The 17,104-nt window shown below is 45.6% G+C and overlaps 1 protein-coding gene across 2 annotated transcripts in view; it reads left to right on the top strand.

Annotated features, from left to right (window-relative positions):
• Map1b (microtubule associated protein 1B) overlaps positions 1 to 17,104 on the top strand; it is a 105,698-nt gene that overhangs the window by 70,112 nt on the left and 18,482 nt on the right. Inside the window, exons 1-3 of one of the 2 annotated variants that reach the window (XM_071612496.1) lie at positions 3,822 to 4,176; positions 7,198 to 7,280; positions 9,899 to 10,039. In XM_071612496.1, coding sequence (XP_071468597.1) covers positions 9,908 to 10,039 — 132 coding nt within the window. In that variant the 5' untranslated portion in view covers positions 3,822 to 4,176; positions 7,198 to 7,280; positions 9,899 to 9,907. Of the gene's footprint in view, positions 1 to 3,821; positions 4,177 to 7,197; positions 7,281 to 9,898; positions 10,040 to 17,104 lie in introns of those variants that run through there. The other variant, XM_027927621.2, reaches the window with a different exon arrangement.

Here is a 17,104-nt window from a genome sequence, read left to right on the forward strand (position 1 = left end):
AAAGTACAAGATGGCGGCAGACTCAAGGAAAGATGGGGTGGAAGTACTGGGAGACGTGGGGGAAATCAGACCCCAACCAATGGTAACAAAAAAGCAAATAGTTAATGGAACAAGGACCGGGAAATATAGGAAAAATTAGGTATAAATTCAAATTATCACGTAAATTCTCTCAACATAAAAGATTCCAAAGGTGAGAGAAACAAGTTTTCTGGCTTCTAAGCAATGATCAACCTATTTATATGGAAAAATGTCATTTGTGGAATATCCTGAACTTATTTACAATGGGATTTGACTCTTTTTTTTTTAAGTCTCTTTTTAATAAAGTGCATGTCCAGAATTGGAAGTGTGATGTGACATCCAGGAACACACATCAGAGATGAAACACATGCAGAAACAAAAATTCATTTTCAATAGAAAAGAAATGCCATTTCCAGGAGTATCAGGGGAGGTGGGAGAGAACTTGGCTGATTGTTCAGCAGAAACAAAGGAGGAATTGGCCTCAGGGTTTGTGTGGGAGGCCAGGGTGCCCCGTGATGGGAGGGAGTAGGGTATATTCTCCCAGCAGTGGAGCCGCACTACTCAACATAACGGACCCAGCCTCCACATTACCCTCTTACAAAGGGGAATCTTGGCATCACAACTTGAAAGTTTCATTTTGCACAGGAGTGGGTCAGTACAAGAAGGAAAAAAGAATCGTTCTGGGTCCCTGGCTACTTGGCCATGAGCAGCTGTAAGTGGAGGTGACCTGAGTCCCAGCCCTGCTCTTTCACACTGAGCAAGTCATTAGAATCAGGTCTGCAGTCCAAAAAGTGGGGAGAGTAGTATCTTCCCCCCAGCACTTCATGGGAATGTTATAAATGTTACAAATCGTAAACCAAGCTCGATGTGAAGGAACAGTGCTTAAGAACTCTAAAGCACTGTTTCTGTGTCAAGTTTTGTTGCTGTATCCTTCAGATGGGCTTTCTGTGCATTAGTTTCATGTTTAGTTGTGTTCGGTCCAGATAGGGTGGCACCTGGCACGTTGAAGGGGCTCCCATGTGACCATAAAAACCAGCATGCCCGTCAAGTGATACTTGTGCCGTCTTTTGCTCCAGGTCCCCATGGCCTCTGACACACCAGCCTAGAAACTGTTCTTCTCCAAGCTTCGGGCTGAGCTGAAAGGCAGATAAACAGGAAAAGATAAGCAAGTTGATTTGACATGTGAGGGTCCTGAGAAGCCAGACCCCCTCCAGGATTAGTGTTCCTTCCCTGGAGAGGGACTCTGCGCAGTTTCCTGGTAACAGTTGGCCTCTTGTTTTCCATGTGGACACCAGGTTTGGGGATCTGGGTAATCAGGAGATACCAGGTCCCCCAGCACCTTTGTTTTGTCCCCAAGTGCCTCCCTGGCAGGGGTGAAGGGACTTAGGTTTTCCCTGCCTCGTGGTCACATGGTCCCCCCAGGACTGAGATGATTTCTTGGTTCAGGGACATGAAGGAGGCTTCTGTTAGGTCAGGTTGCCTCAGCCCCTCTCCTGGATTCTTCCCCTGAGCCCAAAAATCTGCTAATTGTGGCTTCTCATAAACTCTGTTACCAGGTGACCTGTGTTCACATCCCTCTCTGTCTCTCTGTCTGTCTGTCTCTCTCTCTCTCCCTGTTTTTCTTGCTCAGAAATGCCTAGGTAGGAGGGAGGAGCTCAGGAAACCACCATGGACTCTTGAGCAGGCCTTTCTGCTGCCTCTGCTCCTTCCTCACACACTGGCCCCTTCCCTCCTTCTGAGAGCTGGGGACTCTTCCTGCCGGGTTGGGACCTCCTCTGCACCCAGTGTTAAATCCTTCCATGTTGGCTTCCTTTTCCTTCAACCTGACCACACATTTGCTTTATGTGTGATATGGGTTCCTGCAGAAAAGAGACCTGGGTATGATTCAAATAAAAAGCTGTTATTAAAAACTGCTGGGGGACCTGTTGTAATTACCTGTTGGTGATTTCAGTCCCTCCACAGAGAGCCTTTCCATTCTTGCTTATATCCGTTTAGCTTAATTTTACCTGGGGAGTGTTCTGTCTACATGGATTCAGGTGAGGAGTTTCTCTCCAAATCCAAGGTCCTCGCCCTCTTCCTTTCTCCTTGACTTTAACATCAACACATCTTCTGCCTGTGGCCTTTCTTGATCTGCCAGACCTTTCCTTTAGCTCAGTCATCCTAGGCCTCCTTCATCCCACACATTTCCCTTTCTAACCCTAGAATCTTCTTTAACCTTCTCTACCAGGTCTGTGTCTTCACCTTGGGGGCTTCTTAAAGTGTCAAATCACAATGTCAAATGCCTTTTCTAAAAAGAAACCACCTGGTTTCCACCTGGCAAGGAGCCATCTCTATGGGGCAAGAGGGCTGTTCTCCTTGCTGGAGCCCCTCACCCACTCTGACCCTGGGTCCTGGTTATCAGTGACTCAGGACCCTCCTTGTCTTCTCCATCCCATGCAGAGTGGAAATTGAATGCTTTCTTTATTCTTCAATTAGCTTTTCTAGATTATGCTTGCCACGTGTTAATTTTTCAGGAAAAAGAAGTTGTAAAAATTAAATTTGGGCTTGTGATCATTAATGGAAAAAGACATAAATATTCATCTCCAAGACATATAATTACCACCCTCTTAGAGACCATTTGAAAGGTCTCAGCAACCTTTCAAATGTTATGTTTTCCCTCGAGGGTTTGCTCCAGGTAGCTGGGAGCTACCTGGCCGCCTTGGTGGCTCTGCTCTCTCTCCCTCATGCCAGACTGTTGCATTAGGAGCTGCCTGCCCAGGCCCAGGGCTGGAGGTTGCTCTGACTCCTGCAGAAATGTTACAACTTCCCAGCTACTATGTTCCCCGTCCAGTGTGGGAGGAAAGCATCAGCCAGGTGTGAAAGAAGGTTCTGAGCTTTTGGTGGTGGGGGTAGTTTGTGGCTGTTCCCAGTCGAGTGCGTCTCTGAGTTCAGCCATCCTCAGCTTCTGAAATTGAGGAGACACCTTCTGTTTTATGTGTGCTCACAAGTACAAGTTTAGATGAATCTCTAGCTCTAGGGAAAAGAGACCCTGTAAGCATCCTAGAATCTTATGTACAAAGAAAACAACATTTTGCTTTAAGAGATTTCAAAATCACCTGCATATAGCAAAACAGAAATGACTCAGCAGCCTAACTTTAAGAAGACACATAGATTCAATTGATCAGATTTTCAAAAGGGGGAAAGAAATTCCAGCCATAACTGGAAAATACAGGCCTCTTTTCAAGTTCCAAACACAGCTTTGGAAGAGCACAGACAAAAGTCTCATTGTCTGCAAGGCCCCTGCTGCTTCAAGGGGTCCCCAGACCGTCCTCTTTTGATTCAGAGGTGGAGCAGACCCTTTTTGTCACATAACTGCCATCTCGGCTGCCCCCATACCGCCAGGTCAGGCCTCACAATCACACTGAGTTCTGTGGGGAAGCCCCTGAAGAACACTCTTTCTGATGCGAGAGCAGTGAGTGACATTCTCCCGCTCCCCTCAGACGGACTATTCATGGGGGCTGCCTGATGGTCACCCGGTGAGCTGGGAGGGCACACTGGAATGGTGGGGAGAGGCTGGAACCATGTCGTCTTTCTTTCCTGGGAATTGCTTTTCTGAAGCAACTGAATGAGACCTTTACAGGCAAGGGTAGTGGCCTCTCCTTCAGAATGCCTGGCCCACTTCCCAGTGTGAAACATTCCCCAAATATGCAACTCTGTGAGTGTCCCAGCCGCCTGACAGCCGCCTGCTGTGGGAGAGCTGGTACCCAGGGGATGCGGGGGTGGGGGCGCCTGCAGGACCCTCTACCCAGCTGTGGCTTTGCCAGATTGGCCCAGGAGGTTCGGCCCCTGTCCTGGAGGAGAATCTGGCCCACAGTCCAGCCGTGACAAGAGCACACAACTTCCCTCTCTCCTTTTAAGTCCCCTCCTTCGTCCTAATAAATCCTATAAAAAGGCTTTTGTTGAAGGAGCAGCCATTGCATCTTGGTGCATGGACATCGCTGGTGTCATTCCTCCGGGTGTTTTCCAAAGATGGATGAGAAGAACATCAGTAGCTGAATTCCTGGGTGAACAGGTCTGGAAATTGGCTTGGGAGGAGTGGAGGTAGTCGACAGCTGTCACATGGCATTTGTTTTGTTTGCAATTGATGAAGCCAAGGAGGAGGGGAACTGCCGGAGGATGGTAAGAAGCCCCTTCAGGGAGCACCTGGCAGCAGGCGGCCTCTGGGACCTGGGTGGGATGGAGTGTGGCTGTGCCGGCTGCAGTGAGCTGGGTTGGGGGCAGGATGTAGGATCACTTAGGAAAGAAAGGGGCTCTGAGACCACTACTGTCTCTTGGGGTGGGCACTCCTTCTATGAACTTACTCATTTACTTTTATGATTTCCTTCAGAATATAGTCAGGGACAGTGGTCAGACCCCGGCATGGGGCTGCCTGATACTTCGGGTACTCAGGTCAAACTTATGAGAAGGGAGATGACTGTTTGCTTCTCTTTGGTCTCACACTGTAGCTTAATTTCGACCCAACTTCCTGCCTTCAAAGATCCTGAAATCTTTGTTCAAGGAGGGACTCAGAGGCCACTTGATAGAGGATGGATTTGTGTGTTTTGCTGACTTTTGTTTTATTGTTTCCTTATTATTTAATTTGCTTTTCTTTGGCTTGAGCTTTAAATGCACATATTCGTAAAAAACAAAAAAACAACGAAAAAGCCAAAAGCAGTTTCCAATAAATTACAGAATTCAGCATTCATAAATAAAGGAACTTTCTTTTCTATGTTTTGGGTTTTTTGTTTTGTTTTGTTTTGTTTGTAAAGAACTATGTAGCATTGTCCTGATTTGAAGTTTTTTCATTTTTAGGTGTTTGGAGTAAGGCACTGCATACTTTCACTTAATTTTACTTATGTTTATGTAGGTAGTTCTTTGTTTGTTTTGTCTTGTTTATTGATTAGTATTCTTCTCCTAAAGCTTTGAGGCTTCTTCTTTAAGCACATCTCTGATTTTATTCATTTATTCATCCTTTCCACGGTGAATCGGTATTCCGTTGTCTGTGCATACGGATTTTATTTGGCCTTTTCTCTAGCTCTTCTTTGACATTGGATGCCTGTGCCTTTTTGTTTCCTAATCTGGTCCCATTAACTAGCTCCATAGGGAATGAGCCAGGCAACCTCGGTGCCTTCTCAGCTTGACCACTCACTCACTGGTTGGGTGAGGTGGGTACTTAATTTTCTTCTCCAGACTCATCATCTTCAACAGTAACAGGAATTATCATGATACCTCAGTTATAAGCAAAGTTGTATATATGAAGTCTTAGAGCAGCGCTGGACACCATTGTGGCATAGTTTGGGCTGCTTCTATGTCTGAGGTGGGGCTTACTGGTAAATAATAGCTGTTAAGGAAAGCATGATGTTGGAGGAGAGCTTGAAAATGGCGATGTTGAGAATGTCAACATATTGTCCAGACTCTGTAGACTCCTGGTCCTTGAGGAGAAAAGGGGAAAACCCTCGGCCCTGTGCCTAGGCTGCTTGCTTTGTTTCTAACCACTTCACTGAGATGTAATTTGCATAACATATCATTCACCCATGTAAGTATACTACTACTCGATGCTGGTTGGTATATTAATTATTTTTAAAGTTGCAATAAGATATAAATAAAACAAAATCTGCCATTTTAACAATTTTTATATGTACAATTCAGTGGTGTTAATTATATTCACAAAGTTGACTAACTAACAACTAATCACCTCTATTTTCAAAATATTTCCATCACCCCAAGCAGAAACTGGACCCATAATCTCTCATGCTCCCTCCCCTGGTAACCTCTCATCTACTCTCTGTGAATTTGCTACTTCCAGCTATTTTATCGGAGCAGAATCATGTATTGGTCCATTGTGTCTGGCTTATTTCTTTGAGCATAATGTTTTCTGGGGTCGTCCATGTTGTAGCTTTATCAGCACTTCATCCTTTCCACGGTGAGTGGGTATTCTGTTGTCTGTGCGTACGGATTTTATCTGGGTTGTCTCACCTTTTGACTGCTGTGAATAATGCTGTAATTAGCATTGGTGTATAAGCACCCATTTCAGTCCCTGCTCTCCATTCCACTAGGAAGGGAATGGCTGGGTTGTTGATAATTCTGTTTTAGCTTTTTGAAGAACATTAACTTAAGCTATTTGTCTGGAAAACAGTTGCCTCTGGTCATTTTCCCCTCTCTATTTCTCTCGGTTGGTGTCCTCCTCGCTCAGATTCCAATCCGTTTCCTCGTGTCGCCCAAGCTTCCTTGTGCTTCCAAGCAGCCGATGCATTCTTATCTACCCTCCAACCACGTGTCTCCCCCCGACTTTCCAAGGGATGCCCCTCTTCTCTATCAGCTGGCAGAGCACACACAGCCGGCTCTGGCTGTACACCCCCTGATGGCTTTCATCTGGCTGGCAAGGGGGGGGGGGTGTTGAGGCCGCCAAAAACCTCCGTCCACCCTGGCTGGAGGGCTGTTCAGCCGCAGGATGACCCTGTGAGATGGGGGAAGGCTGGGATGTGGAGCTGGGTCCCGCAGGGCTTCAGTCCTCCCACACACCTTGATTCTCCGTCAACCTTGCTTGTCTTTAGGGGGGCCATTTGGCCACGCTGTCCAGCAGGAGGGTTGTTCTTCCCTTTTCATTTGCCCACAGTTTCTCCACTTTTCTATGAGCAAGTGAATTAATTAAGGAATCCCCCAACAGACTGCGAGCCTGCCTCAGACAGCCATTCTGGTTGTTGGGCTAATTGTTAGTCCGGGTTTCTGGATGTCATTCATTTCACAATGAGGCTCCTAATTAATCTCAGCGCAGTTCTCACCAGAAGAAAGGCTGATAGGGAGAAACATCCCCGATTACCATGAGAAAAGAAATGTCAAGAGCCCCAGTTGAGTTTTCCTGGCGTCCACGCCTTGTCTCAGAAGAAAACCGCCATTAGGGCGCTGAGGCTGCCTGGCGATCCCACCATGAAAACTAGAGTGTGAGGGGTCACCGATCTGCAGGCCACACGGACCCAGCGCCGGGTGGAGCCTGCTGCCTGCACCCTCTTCATCGGGAGCCCCGATTGTGTTTCCCCAGAGAGTGCAGAGAACCCGGTGCCCCTTGCCACCTTGGAGGCAGAAATTCTTCCCTGAAGCAGGCAGGCTTTTCATCCGGAAAAAGCTAAAGATCTGCTCTTTGTGTGTTTTTCGTGCCTGCAGGACAAAAGATCCTTCATCACCGAAGTGACGTTCTAGAAACAGTGGTCCTGATCAACCCTTCAGATGAAGCCGTCAGCACTGAGGTAAGCATTCGTCCCTTGGGCAGGGTCTCCCACACTGACTCCAGGGGCTGGACAGGAGGGGGCCAGCCAGGGTCATGAGAGGAGGAGAAATCCTGGGTGCAGGGGTTTTCCTTAACCTGCACTCAGTGGCTGGTTCTCTGCATCAGCACCGCCTCAGACAGCGCCTCCCAGTAAGGACAAATAGAAGATGCTCCTGGGGCTGTCATACTTTGTGGGGCGGGGGGGGGGGAACAGTGTAGAATGGGGACATATGTGGGGTGTGTGCTGGAGGGGTGGAGTCCAGCAGGAATATAGCAGAGGAAATTGATTGTAAGCCCACCGGCTGAGGTGTACAGGAACCTAACTTGGAGAAGAATGGCACCCGAGATGCAAGCCCATTGAGAGCTCTCCTGCACAACCCTTACCCCTGCTGAAAGGCAGGACAGCACAGTGGTCAGGAGCATGGACACCACCTGGGTTCCCACTCCCAGGTCTGCCACTTACTAGCTAGTGGCTTTGGGTGGGTTATTTACTGTCTTTGTCTCAGTTTGTCCTCTGTGAAAAGGGGATCGTAACAGTCCCTACACGGAATGTGCATACATAATGTGGTACTTCGAAGTACTTTGAACAGAGTGTGGCATGTGATGACGAAAGCGTGTTGGCTATTATTGTTCCCAACATATGAAAGTATAGTCAGAGTAACTGGGAATTTCAGAACCCACTGTGACAAAGAACTAGGCTGAAGCCCACAGTCCGTGGTCACCCAGGCTCAGGAGCTGATATAACTCCATTTCCGACTTCCTTTATTAGAGTTTAGCACTTTGGAAACTGAGTTGTTTCCTGGATTTTAAAGCTGTTAAAGATGGCTTTAAGATGGAAAGCATCCATTATTTGCAATATCTTCTGCCCATACTTTGAGTATCTATGATTATACTCTATTTTTTTTTCATTGAAAATAATTCATATGCATAAAAGCTATTCTTTTAAAGTATGAAATTCAGTGATTTTTGCCCTATTGGAAAGTTGTACAATCATCACCACTAATTCCAGAGCACGTCCATCATTCCCCAAACCCATTAGCAGTCACTCCCCATTCTCCCTTGCTCTGGCAACCCACAACCTAATTTATGTCTATAGATTTGCCTGTTTTAGACATTTCATATAACCTGTGCCCTTTTTATCTGGCTTATTTTACTTAGCATGATCGTTTCAAGGTTCAGCCATGTTGTCACATGTATCAGCTCTGCATTCCTTTTGATGGCTCTATAATATTCCATTATGTGGATATAGCACATTTGTTTATTTGTTTTTCAGTTGCTAGATATCTGAGTTGCTTCCACTTTTTCACCGTTATAGAGTAGCCTATTCTGACTCTCTTCTCCCTGCTTCAGATGAACAAAACCTTTTTGACAATCCATTAAGGAAAAAAGTTGAGGAAAGTGAGGGAATAGCAATCTCTCTGTGACTAATGGAATCGGGGAGTAATTATAACCTGAAAAGACTGGAGGATTAATCTGTGTCCAGGCAGACTGCCTAGAACAGCTATGAGGAATGGACAAGAAAAAATAAGGATTTTTTTTAACAATTTTTTTTAGATATTAATGGACTTTTATTTTATTCATTTATTTATATGTGGTGCTGAGAATCAAACCCAGTGCCTCACACATGCTAGGCAAGTGCTCTACCACTGAGCCACAACTGCAGCCCACAAAAATAAGGATTTTGAAAAAGGAATCCAGGCTTGCCTGCAGAGCAACTGGGACTGAAGCACTTGCTTGGGTACATGTGTCTTCCCATGATGAGACTGTGAGGTCCTTGGGCCAGGAGGGGTCCTGGTCTGTTTACTTCTGCCCTCTGCCCTCAGTGCTTCCCATGATGCCTGGCACCCAGTATGTGTCAAACATTCACGAATTGGACCCAGAACAGATATCTTTGTGCTCAGACTGGTGTTTCTGCTGAAGGACAGCTGGCTTCCTGCCACATAAAGTTCACAGAGAGTTCTTTAGTGCAAACCATTTGCAATTCAGTTTCAAAGATCACTGTTGAGGGGAAGCCTTTCAGTCATGCTCAGTGTCCTGCACCTTGCAGATCCCACTGGAGACTGCCTTTGGAGCCTTGTGCCTGCTCTAGGAAGGAAAGGACCCGAGGTGGGAGGGGCTGGCCTGGACCCTGGCTGGAAGCCTCTCCTTCCCGAGGGGGCCGTTGGGCTGTACGTGGTGACTCAGTCTGTGAGATTTTGGCAAGACGGTCCTGGTCTCCCAGACTGCCTGCTGCTAGCAGTCACTTCCGAACAGCTGTGGAGCACATGCCTGCCAGCTGTGAAGGCTGCCTTGAAAACCAGGAGGAGACTAGGAGAGAAAGTCAACTGCATGACTGTCTGGGTTATAGCAGAACTTTGGAAACGGTGTTGATGGGTGAACTCCCAGTGGCTGTGTCCATAAAGTTTGCAGATAATTCCTGCAGCCACTGCTGCTCTCAGCCCTGCCTGCCCCAACCCCGACCAACCCCAGGGGAAGAAAGTAGACTCCCAGGGCCTGAACGCCTTTGGTTGATAACTTCATGTGCCCCAAAGCCCCGTCCTGGAGGCGGGTGGCAGTGCTCCCCGCGGCTCATGGCTGGTTCCCTGTGTTTGATTTCAGGTGCGCCTGATGATCACCGACGCTGCCCGACACAAGCTGCTCGTGCTGACCGGGCAGTGCTTCGAAAACACCGGAGAGCTCATTCTGCAGTCTGGCTCTTTCTCCTTCCAGAACTTCATAGAGATCTTCACCGATCAAGAGGTGGGCTCCTTTCTGGGGATAGCTCAACTTCCAGTTGTTTGATAATTATTTAGCTGTAGGCTCTTCTTTGAAAGCACTTGGGAGATAGAAAGAGGAGAGGAAGTCTTATGGCTCCTTTGAAATAAGCAAAACTGTGTGTGATCCAAAGTACTTTATTCTTATGGTTTATCATGGAAAGAATCTAGAGCACTCATCGGTAATTATTTGGAATCACCTGATGTGCTGGAGACTAGCTAGGTGTGTGTTGGGGGCGGGGTGTTTAGAAATAGAGTTCACAGATAGCATCTGGGCATGGTGGTGCATGCCTGTAATCTCAGTGACTCAGAAGGCTGAGGTAGGAAGATCACGAGTTCAAAGCCAGCCTCAGCAAAGGCGAGGCACTAAGCAACTCAGTGAGACCCTGTTTCTAAATAAAATACAAAATAGGGCTGGGGATGTGGCTCAGTGGTCAAGTGCCCCTGAATTCAATCCCAGTACAAAAAAAAAAAATGTTTACAGATAGCAGAAATAATGGGGAGACTTGGAATGGCAGAGCCAAATAGAAAATTCAGGTGTCCAGTTTTCTGCAAGAATACTTCGAAGATCCCTTTAGCTTTTGGTAGGCTGTCCCTGTTTTGATCTCTTTCAATATTTGTGCTACTTTCCTTGGCCTAATTATTTTTTTATTTCTCTTTGCTTTAATCCCAGTGTTTGAACTTGGGCTGTATAAATAGTCCACTAAAGAGAGAGGGCTCTGGAAGGGGAGGCATATAGGAAAATGGGGCATGTCTGTGACCCCAAAAAAAGATGGTTGAAGTAGCTAAAATGGAGCTGGATCATTAATATTTCTCAGAAAGATATCTTACTCGAGGAAGATACTTATGAAGTATTGAAAACTATAGGAAGCTAATAGTATTTGATGAAATCAAATGAAAGATTTGAATTTGTTTATTTCTACTTGAGAATTTGTCCTGGCTGAGAAACTTTCCAAAATAATGTGCCTTTTTGATTTAGCCCATTTGTTCAGTGGTTACAGATAGAGTTCAGGACCATCACTGGGGCCTGCCTGTAGCTGATAGCAGATTTCTAAACGGAGAAGCTGGGGATCTGCTGATGCGGAGGTGCCAGGACCATTTAAAACTGTCTTCTTGCGACGGCAGCTTGTCCATCTCCTGTGTGTCATGAAAGGCCAAGTGTCTTTCTGCATTTAATCTCCCTTTGCCTGATGGTTCTTGGAAAAGTCCCTGTGTACTTTTCCTCACCCACAAGAGCTGTAAGAAAACTGCCCAATTTCATTTAGTTTACCTCTGTAAAAACACAGGTCAGATAACAAAATGATTTTCACTCTCCACCCACGGGGGACCAAGACACAACATGACTGTGAAAATGAACATTTCACTTAACACTCGAAGCCACAGCCCTCCAAGGTGTGGGGTCATCTGCAGCTGGAAGCATAGGACACTGGTTCCCCAAAGCAAAAAGCTGTCCCCCAGGCATCAAGTAGTCCCTTCCTCTAAGCATTCAAGGCTCTTGGACCTGGTATCTCTTTGCCACTTCAGAATGGAAATTTGGCTCATTTTTTTTTTTTTGGATACTGGGGATTGAACCCAGGGGGCACTTTACCACTTAGCTACACCCCTAGTCCTTTTTTGTTTGTTTTGAGACAAGGTCTCACTAGCTAAGTCTGGTCTTTAACTTGCAATCCTCCTGCCTCAGCCTCCTGCATTGCTGGAATTATAAGCATGCACCGCATGCACCACCCTGCCCTGCCCTTTGGCTCTTTCTCCAGAGCTTGTGATCTGTCTTCCCCCCAAGCTATTAGGGGCAGCCTCCATGCCTCATTGATTCTGGTCTCCATGGCTCCCACATGTAGTAAAGGCCCAGTAAACCATCACTGAATGGCATTGAAATTCCTGAGCTTGAGCTATAATTCTTGCTCTGTCTACTGTTCTGAGATTGATGTGTGATCACTGGAAGGACAGACTGTTTTGTAAGATTGTATCCTCAAGTTCTTGCTGTACCTGGGGCAGATGGGCAGTGTCTGATAGCTCAGAGGCCATGCACATTATCAGTATCTTGTCCCAGGGAGGCAGGAGAGCTGCAGAGGACAGGAGTTGGTGCAGTGGTGGGCAGCCAACCCCACGGAACCTCTGGCTCTTTACTCTGCACCTGGACACCTTTCTGCATTTCTGTGCATTTCTGCAGTTGGTTTCTAGTGGTTGGTTTCTCCCCAAGCCATTGGTTTCCTTTTTTTTTTTTTTTTTTTTTGCCATGAAACCAAGCAAAGGCAATATGTAAAGAAAAGGGTTTATCATTGCCAAAATTTTACATAAGGAGATATCATGTTTCATCCACCTGAAGAATAGTGTTAAAAATATTACCATTTAAGTCATTTTTACAGACCATGGAAGTGGAGCTGTGGCGCAATGGGCTAGGCATGTGTCTGATTTTTACCAGTAACTACAGAAGAAAAATGAACCACCTCACCTGAAGAATTAAGAGTTCTGTGGAAGGGCAGGTTCCCAGGGTTCATAATCATAGGGTTGTTCTGAAGGGTGCACATCTTCATTATACTCAGGCAGGTATTGTCAGGGCCAGACACTAGGTCATGTTCCCCTCTGCTGTCCTCACAATCTCTCATCCTGATACTTTGGAGAATGTAATGGTTAATGCAAATGGAAAAAGTTTTCTAGATTTTTTTTTTCCTAACAGACTAGATCAGTGGTGTTGGGGTGGAGAGGGAAAGTGGGGGGAGAGGAGGACGATTATGAAGATCCAGTCCCTCCCTCCTGCCCCAACCAGAGCCACTCAACCTTTATCTCTCTGACATCATGAGCATTGAAGAAAGAAGCCAGAGACAAAGTGAATTAAAAATCACTGTGATGTAAGCCCAACTACCTGGGATGCCGAGGCAGCAGGACCACAAGTTCAAGGCCAGACTCAGCAACTTAGTGAAACTTTGTCTCAAAAAATAAAAAAAAAAAATAGAGCTCCGTGTTATGGTGTTAGAGTGCCCCGGGTACAATTCAGTCTTTGCAGCCATGGTTGCCTTTTTTTGTTGTCTGGGGAAAAGGGTTGGGTACAGAATGACTCAGTAGCCAAAGCACCAGAGGTCACTCTGAGTCCAGCTCCAGTCTTTTAGTCCTTGAAAAGTGCTCCTTGTCAATTCCAGAGAAACCAGGAATGACAATTTTAGAAAAACAAAAATGATACTTTTTTTTTTTCTTTTTAACAAGAATAGCTACAAATAAAGGGTTTAAAAAAATAGAATTATGTACTTTGAGCTTTGGGTTTAGGGAACATTCACACTAGAGGTCAACTACAAAACTAGCTCTTGCAGACAGAGCAGCCATCTGGTCAACTCACCACCCCCCCCTTGAAATCCAGGGTGGCGAGTCATCGCCTCCTGGGGGCCTTTTCCTGCCTCTCTGTTGAAGTGTTTCCTTATTTGTCTTTTTATGTCTTTGAGAAAGGAACAGAATCCTTTACCACCTACAGTGTCTTAGATACCCCTAAACAACACTCAGTTTACCCTCCCCGCAAATTAATCATAAAAGCTCCTTATGTTCCTTGGTCACTGTCCTTCAAACCTGTTCCTCTGTCAGGAAAGGCAGATGAGGTGCTGTGCGGGAAATTCACGAGTTCAGTCCTGGTCATGTTTTAATACCTTGCAGTTCATTGGACTGCTGGATGGGAGTCCAGAGCTGGGGAACTTGAATTGGGCTGGAGATATTGATTTGTAATCTGCTGGTATAGTTAAAACCCAGAGGGTATTTGACACCTAGAAGACAGACGTCATGATCTAGAGAGAGACATGGTGTATCAAGACAAAGAGACCCAGATCTAGCATGTAGAAGTCAAGGCCAAGGAGATGAAGCCAGCAAGGGGAAACTTGTTTTATTACGTTGTTTGATCTAGTTTCTCAAAAATGTCATGACTTAAACTGGACACCATTTCCTGGGAGTCATCTGACCAGATTAGAACTGTAAAAATCAATGACTTTGATAGTTTCCAATACAATCCTCTATTAAGCAAGTCTAAAAGTAACCTTTGACAGTCACCATATGTGATTAAATGCCAACCAGGAAGGGCACAGCCTTTGAGGAGCTCTGCAATTTGGATAATTTGGGGGAATGTCTTATTAAGTAAAAGAAAACAGCCAGGCATGGTGGCACATGCCTGAAGTCCCAGCTCCTGGGGGGGCTGAGGCAGGAGGGTCCCTTGAGCCCAGGACTTTGGAGCCAGCCTGAGCCACTTAGTGCCACTCGAAAGAAAGAAAGAAAGAAAAAGAAAACACAATTATTAATCCACAGTTAAGTGCAAAACTTTAGTAGGGAATCATGCCAGTGAGGGGCCTTGGCATTTAAGCTTCTTTAGCTTCATGATAAATCCATGACTGTCACTAAAATCCCTGAGTTTTCCCCCATGGATATTGTTGCTAAGCCACATCTCCCAATCCTGTCCTTTGCCCTGCTGGTCTATTGAACCTTACGTTTATCCCTTTAGAGTGCCACCCTGTTAGAGGTGACTTAGCCATCATCATCGAGAGCTTCCTTAAGTACTTTAATTCTGCCACCCCACATCTTTGCCAGGCCTCTGGTTTTCATGCCCTCCACTGATCCCCTAAGCACGTCCCCACCATTCTTTCCCAAGTGAATCCGCAGCAGGACAGAAATTAGTCCCGAGGCAGCCGATCACAGACCTCCGGGTTGACACTAAGTAGCACTATTTATACGGCTGCTGTAAATCCACCTAATTCTGCCATCACAACGTTCAGAGATCCTGTTCAATGTTTTGCTAAAGCCCAGAGATACGCTGTCTGTAGTATTTCCTCATCAGCCAACCAAGTAACCTAATCAAAAAAGGAGATGTAGTTAGAAGGCCACGGTTTAGAAATAAAAGTCTTGTTTCATTAATATCATCTTCAGTAAAGCCGTTTATTTTCTTTATCGCCCTTCCTCTTCCAGCATGCCTGCATTCGATCAGGAAAAAAATAATTAACAAAAAAGATTATGTTTGCTCCGAAGAAACATTTCTCCCAGTCATGTCTACCACCCATCTTTATAAGGCCCGGGGGAGTAATTAGTATGTTTGATAAGTACCCACAGGCTCATGTCTCTTCCTAGTGCCCACTCCAGGAAAATGGCAGGAGTGGAATTGGCTGTATTCAGTGCAATTTAATGAAACCTGCTGAGTCTGGCTATATACTAGGGAATCAAGGATATTAATTGAGATACTAGTTAACATTTAACTAAGATACAAAGACACAAAGGATGGATTAGGGGCAGAGCCCAGGAGTAGCGTACATGTTTAGCATGAACAAGCCTCTGAGTTCAATTCCCAGCACCAAACCAAAAACAGAGTGAGAGAGAGATGACGATGATGGTGTATTTCTGCTATCTGGAAACTTAGTCATATCACGGAGACGTTTTCCCAATTTGTTTAGAAGAAGCCTCCATTTCCAAGTCTAACAGCCAGTCAGAGCCCGCATGCCATTGTTGGGTTCCCCTTACTGATCCCATCCGTTTGTTGAATAAGCATCCATGGAGTGTGGCCCGGCGCTGGGCACTCTCTAGGGTACCTGTGGGCCGCCCGTAGGTCTGGAATCGGGCAGAGGGAGAAACGGGGGCTTCGTTTCTGTGGAGCAGCTCAAGGATGTAGTGTTCCTCCTCCTCTTCCCTGTCCCATTCCGTCCCTCCTGGCTCACCGTCTCCAGTCCTTGTCTCTGCATTCTTGCCTCATCATTCTCTCACGCTTTTTTTCTAGAGGGACCAAAAACTTGTCGGACCAGCAGAGCAGACTTTCTTTCCGCTCGGCCTGGTCCCTCCTAGGTTTTCTTCACCCACCCCTCTTGCTGTCTTCGTGCCCTCTGACCTCCTCAGACTCCTTTGCAACCTCATTTTGTTTTGGGGTCCTTTCCTGCACTTCATTCAACTCTCTGGGTAGAGGCAAAAAGGTGGAAAGTGGGAGATATTCCTCAAGTCTTTTTACTTCCTCCTTAAAGTTGGAGGAAGTCCACATTTCACATAAAAAGAGCTAGTGATTGATCAACCCCCATACACATGACCCCGGCTGCTGTGCTTTGTAGCTTGGGTGGAATTTCAAAAATTCATGATTAAAGATTTAGCAATTTGAGTTATCCTGAATTTGCCTCTTAAAGTGTATTACAAAATTTACATGCATAGCTTGCGTGTGCTCTGTGTGGATATTAGGTTTAAGAGAATCTATATGGGGCTATAGTGACCATGACGAGGGTCTATGCTGATTATTGGACAAGAAACCATAACTGGTACTTATGTTTGCTTTGGCCAGCAAATAATTTGAGCAGAGATTTTTGCCCAAGGACAGTTGCCATGTGCTTTTTCTGTTTTCTTAGCTTCCAAACTAGGTGTCAATTCTTATTCCTTTTGTACAGGATTGTGAAGTTAGGTTAGAGGAAAATAGAAAAGTTTCGTTATTTTGCTATTTTGTGATGCTTCATCTAAAATGTTATGCTTAAGACTAATAGGCTAACAAGACAAAAATGATTATTTTCTGCAATCTAATATAGGAAAGCTCAGTCTAAATAACCCTTACACACACACCACACATACTCTGGTAGTCATGTTAATATACAGGAGGTTATGAGCCAGAGGAAACCAAAGCTAGGAGGTAAGAGTTCAGATCCACTGGCCCAGGGATGCCTGCGTGAAATAAAACCTTTGCTTTGCCTCTTTATCATTTGCTATCCAGGCCACAGAGCACTTGTCAGTTGAAACTCTGAGCTGATTTATGAGGTTTGCTGAAATGGAAAGAGCTCTGGAATTTATGGCGTGATTCCCCCTTGTTATTTGCTAAGCTAAGACCATGAAACATATGGCCTTAATATGGAGTGAGAAGGAAAATAGTGCTTTCATTAAACCACAGTCACCATTTTGATCCTGATTTGCTTGTCCAAATTCCCGTCCTTGGGAAGTACTAAACAGTGTGTTGAAAAGCCTCTGAGTCCAATGTGATCTTAGCCACTCAGCACCCAGTTTGCCCTGAAAAATAAAAAAATAAAATGGGAGCAAGGCCTTACCTTGGGTTTAAACTTAAGCAAATGAG

The sequence above is a fragment of the Marmota flaviventris genome, chromosome 5 (assembly GCF_047511675.1).
Source record: "Marmota flaviventris isolate mMarFla1 chromosome 5, mMarFla1.hap1, whole genome shotgun sequence".
In the NCBI taxonomy this organism is placed as follows: Eukaryota; Metazoa; Chordata; class Mammalia; order Rodentia; family Sciuridae; genus Marmota; species Marmota flaviventris.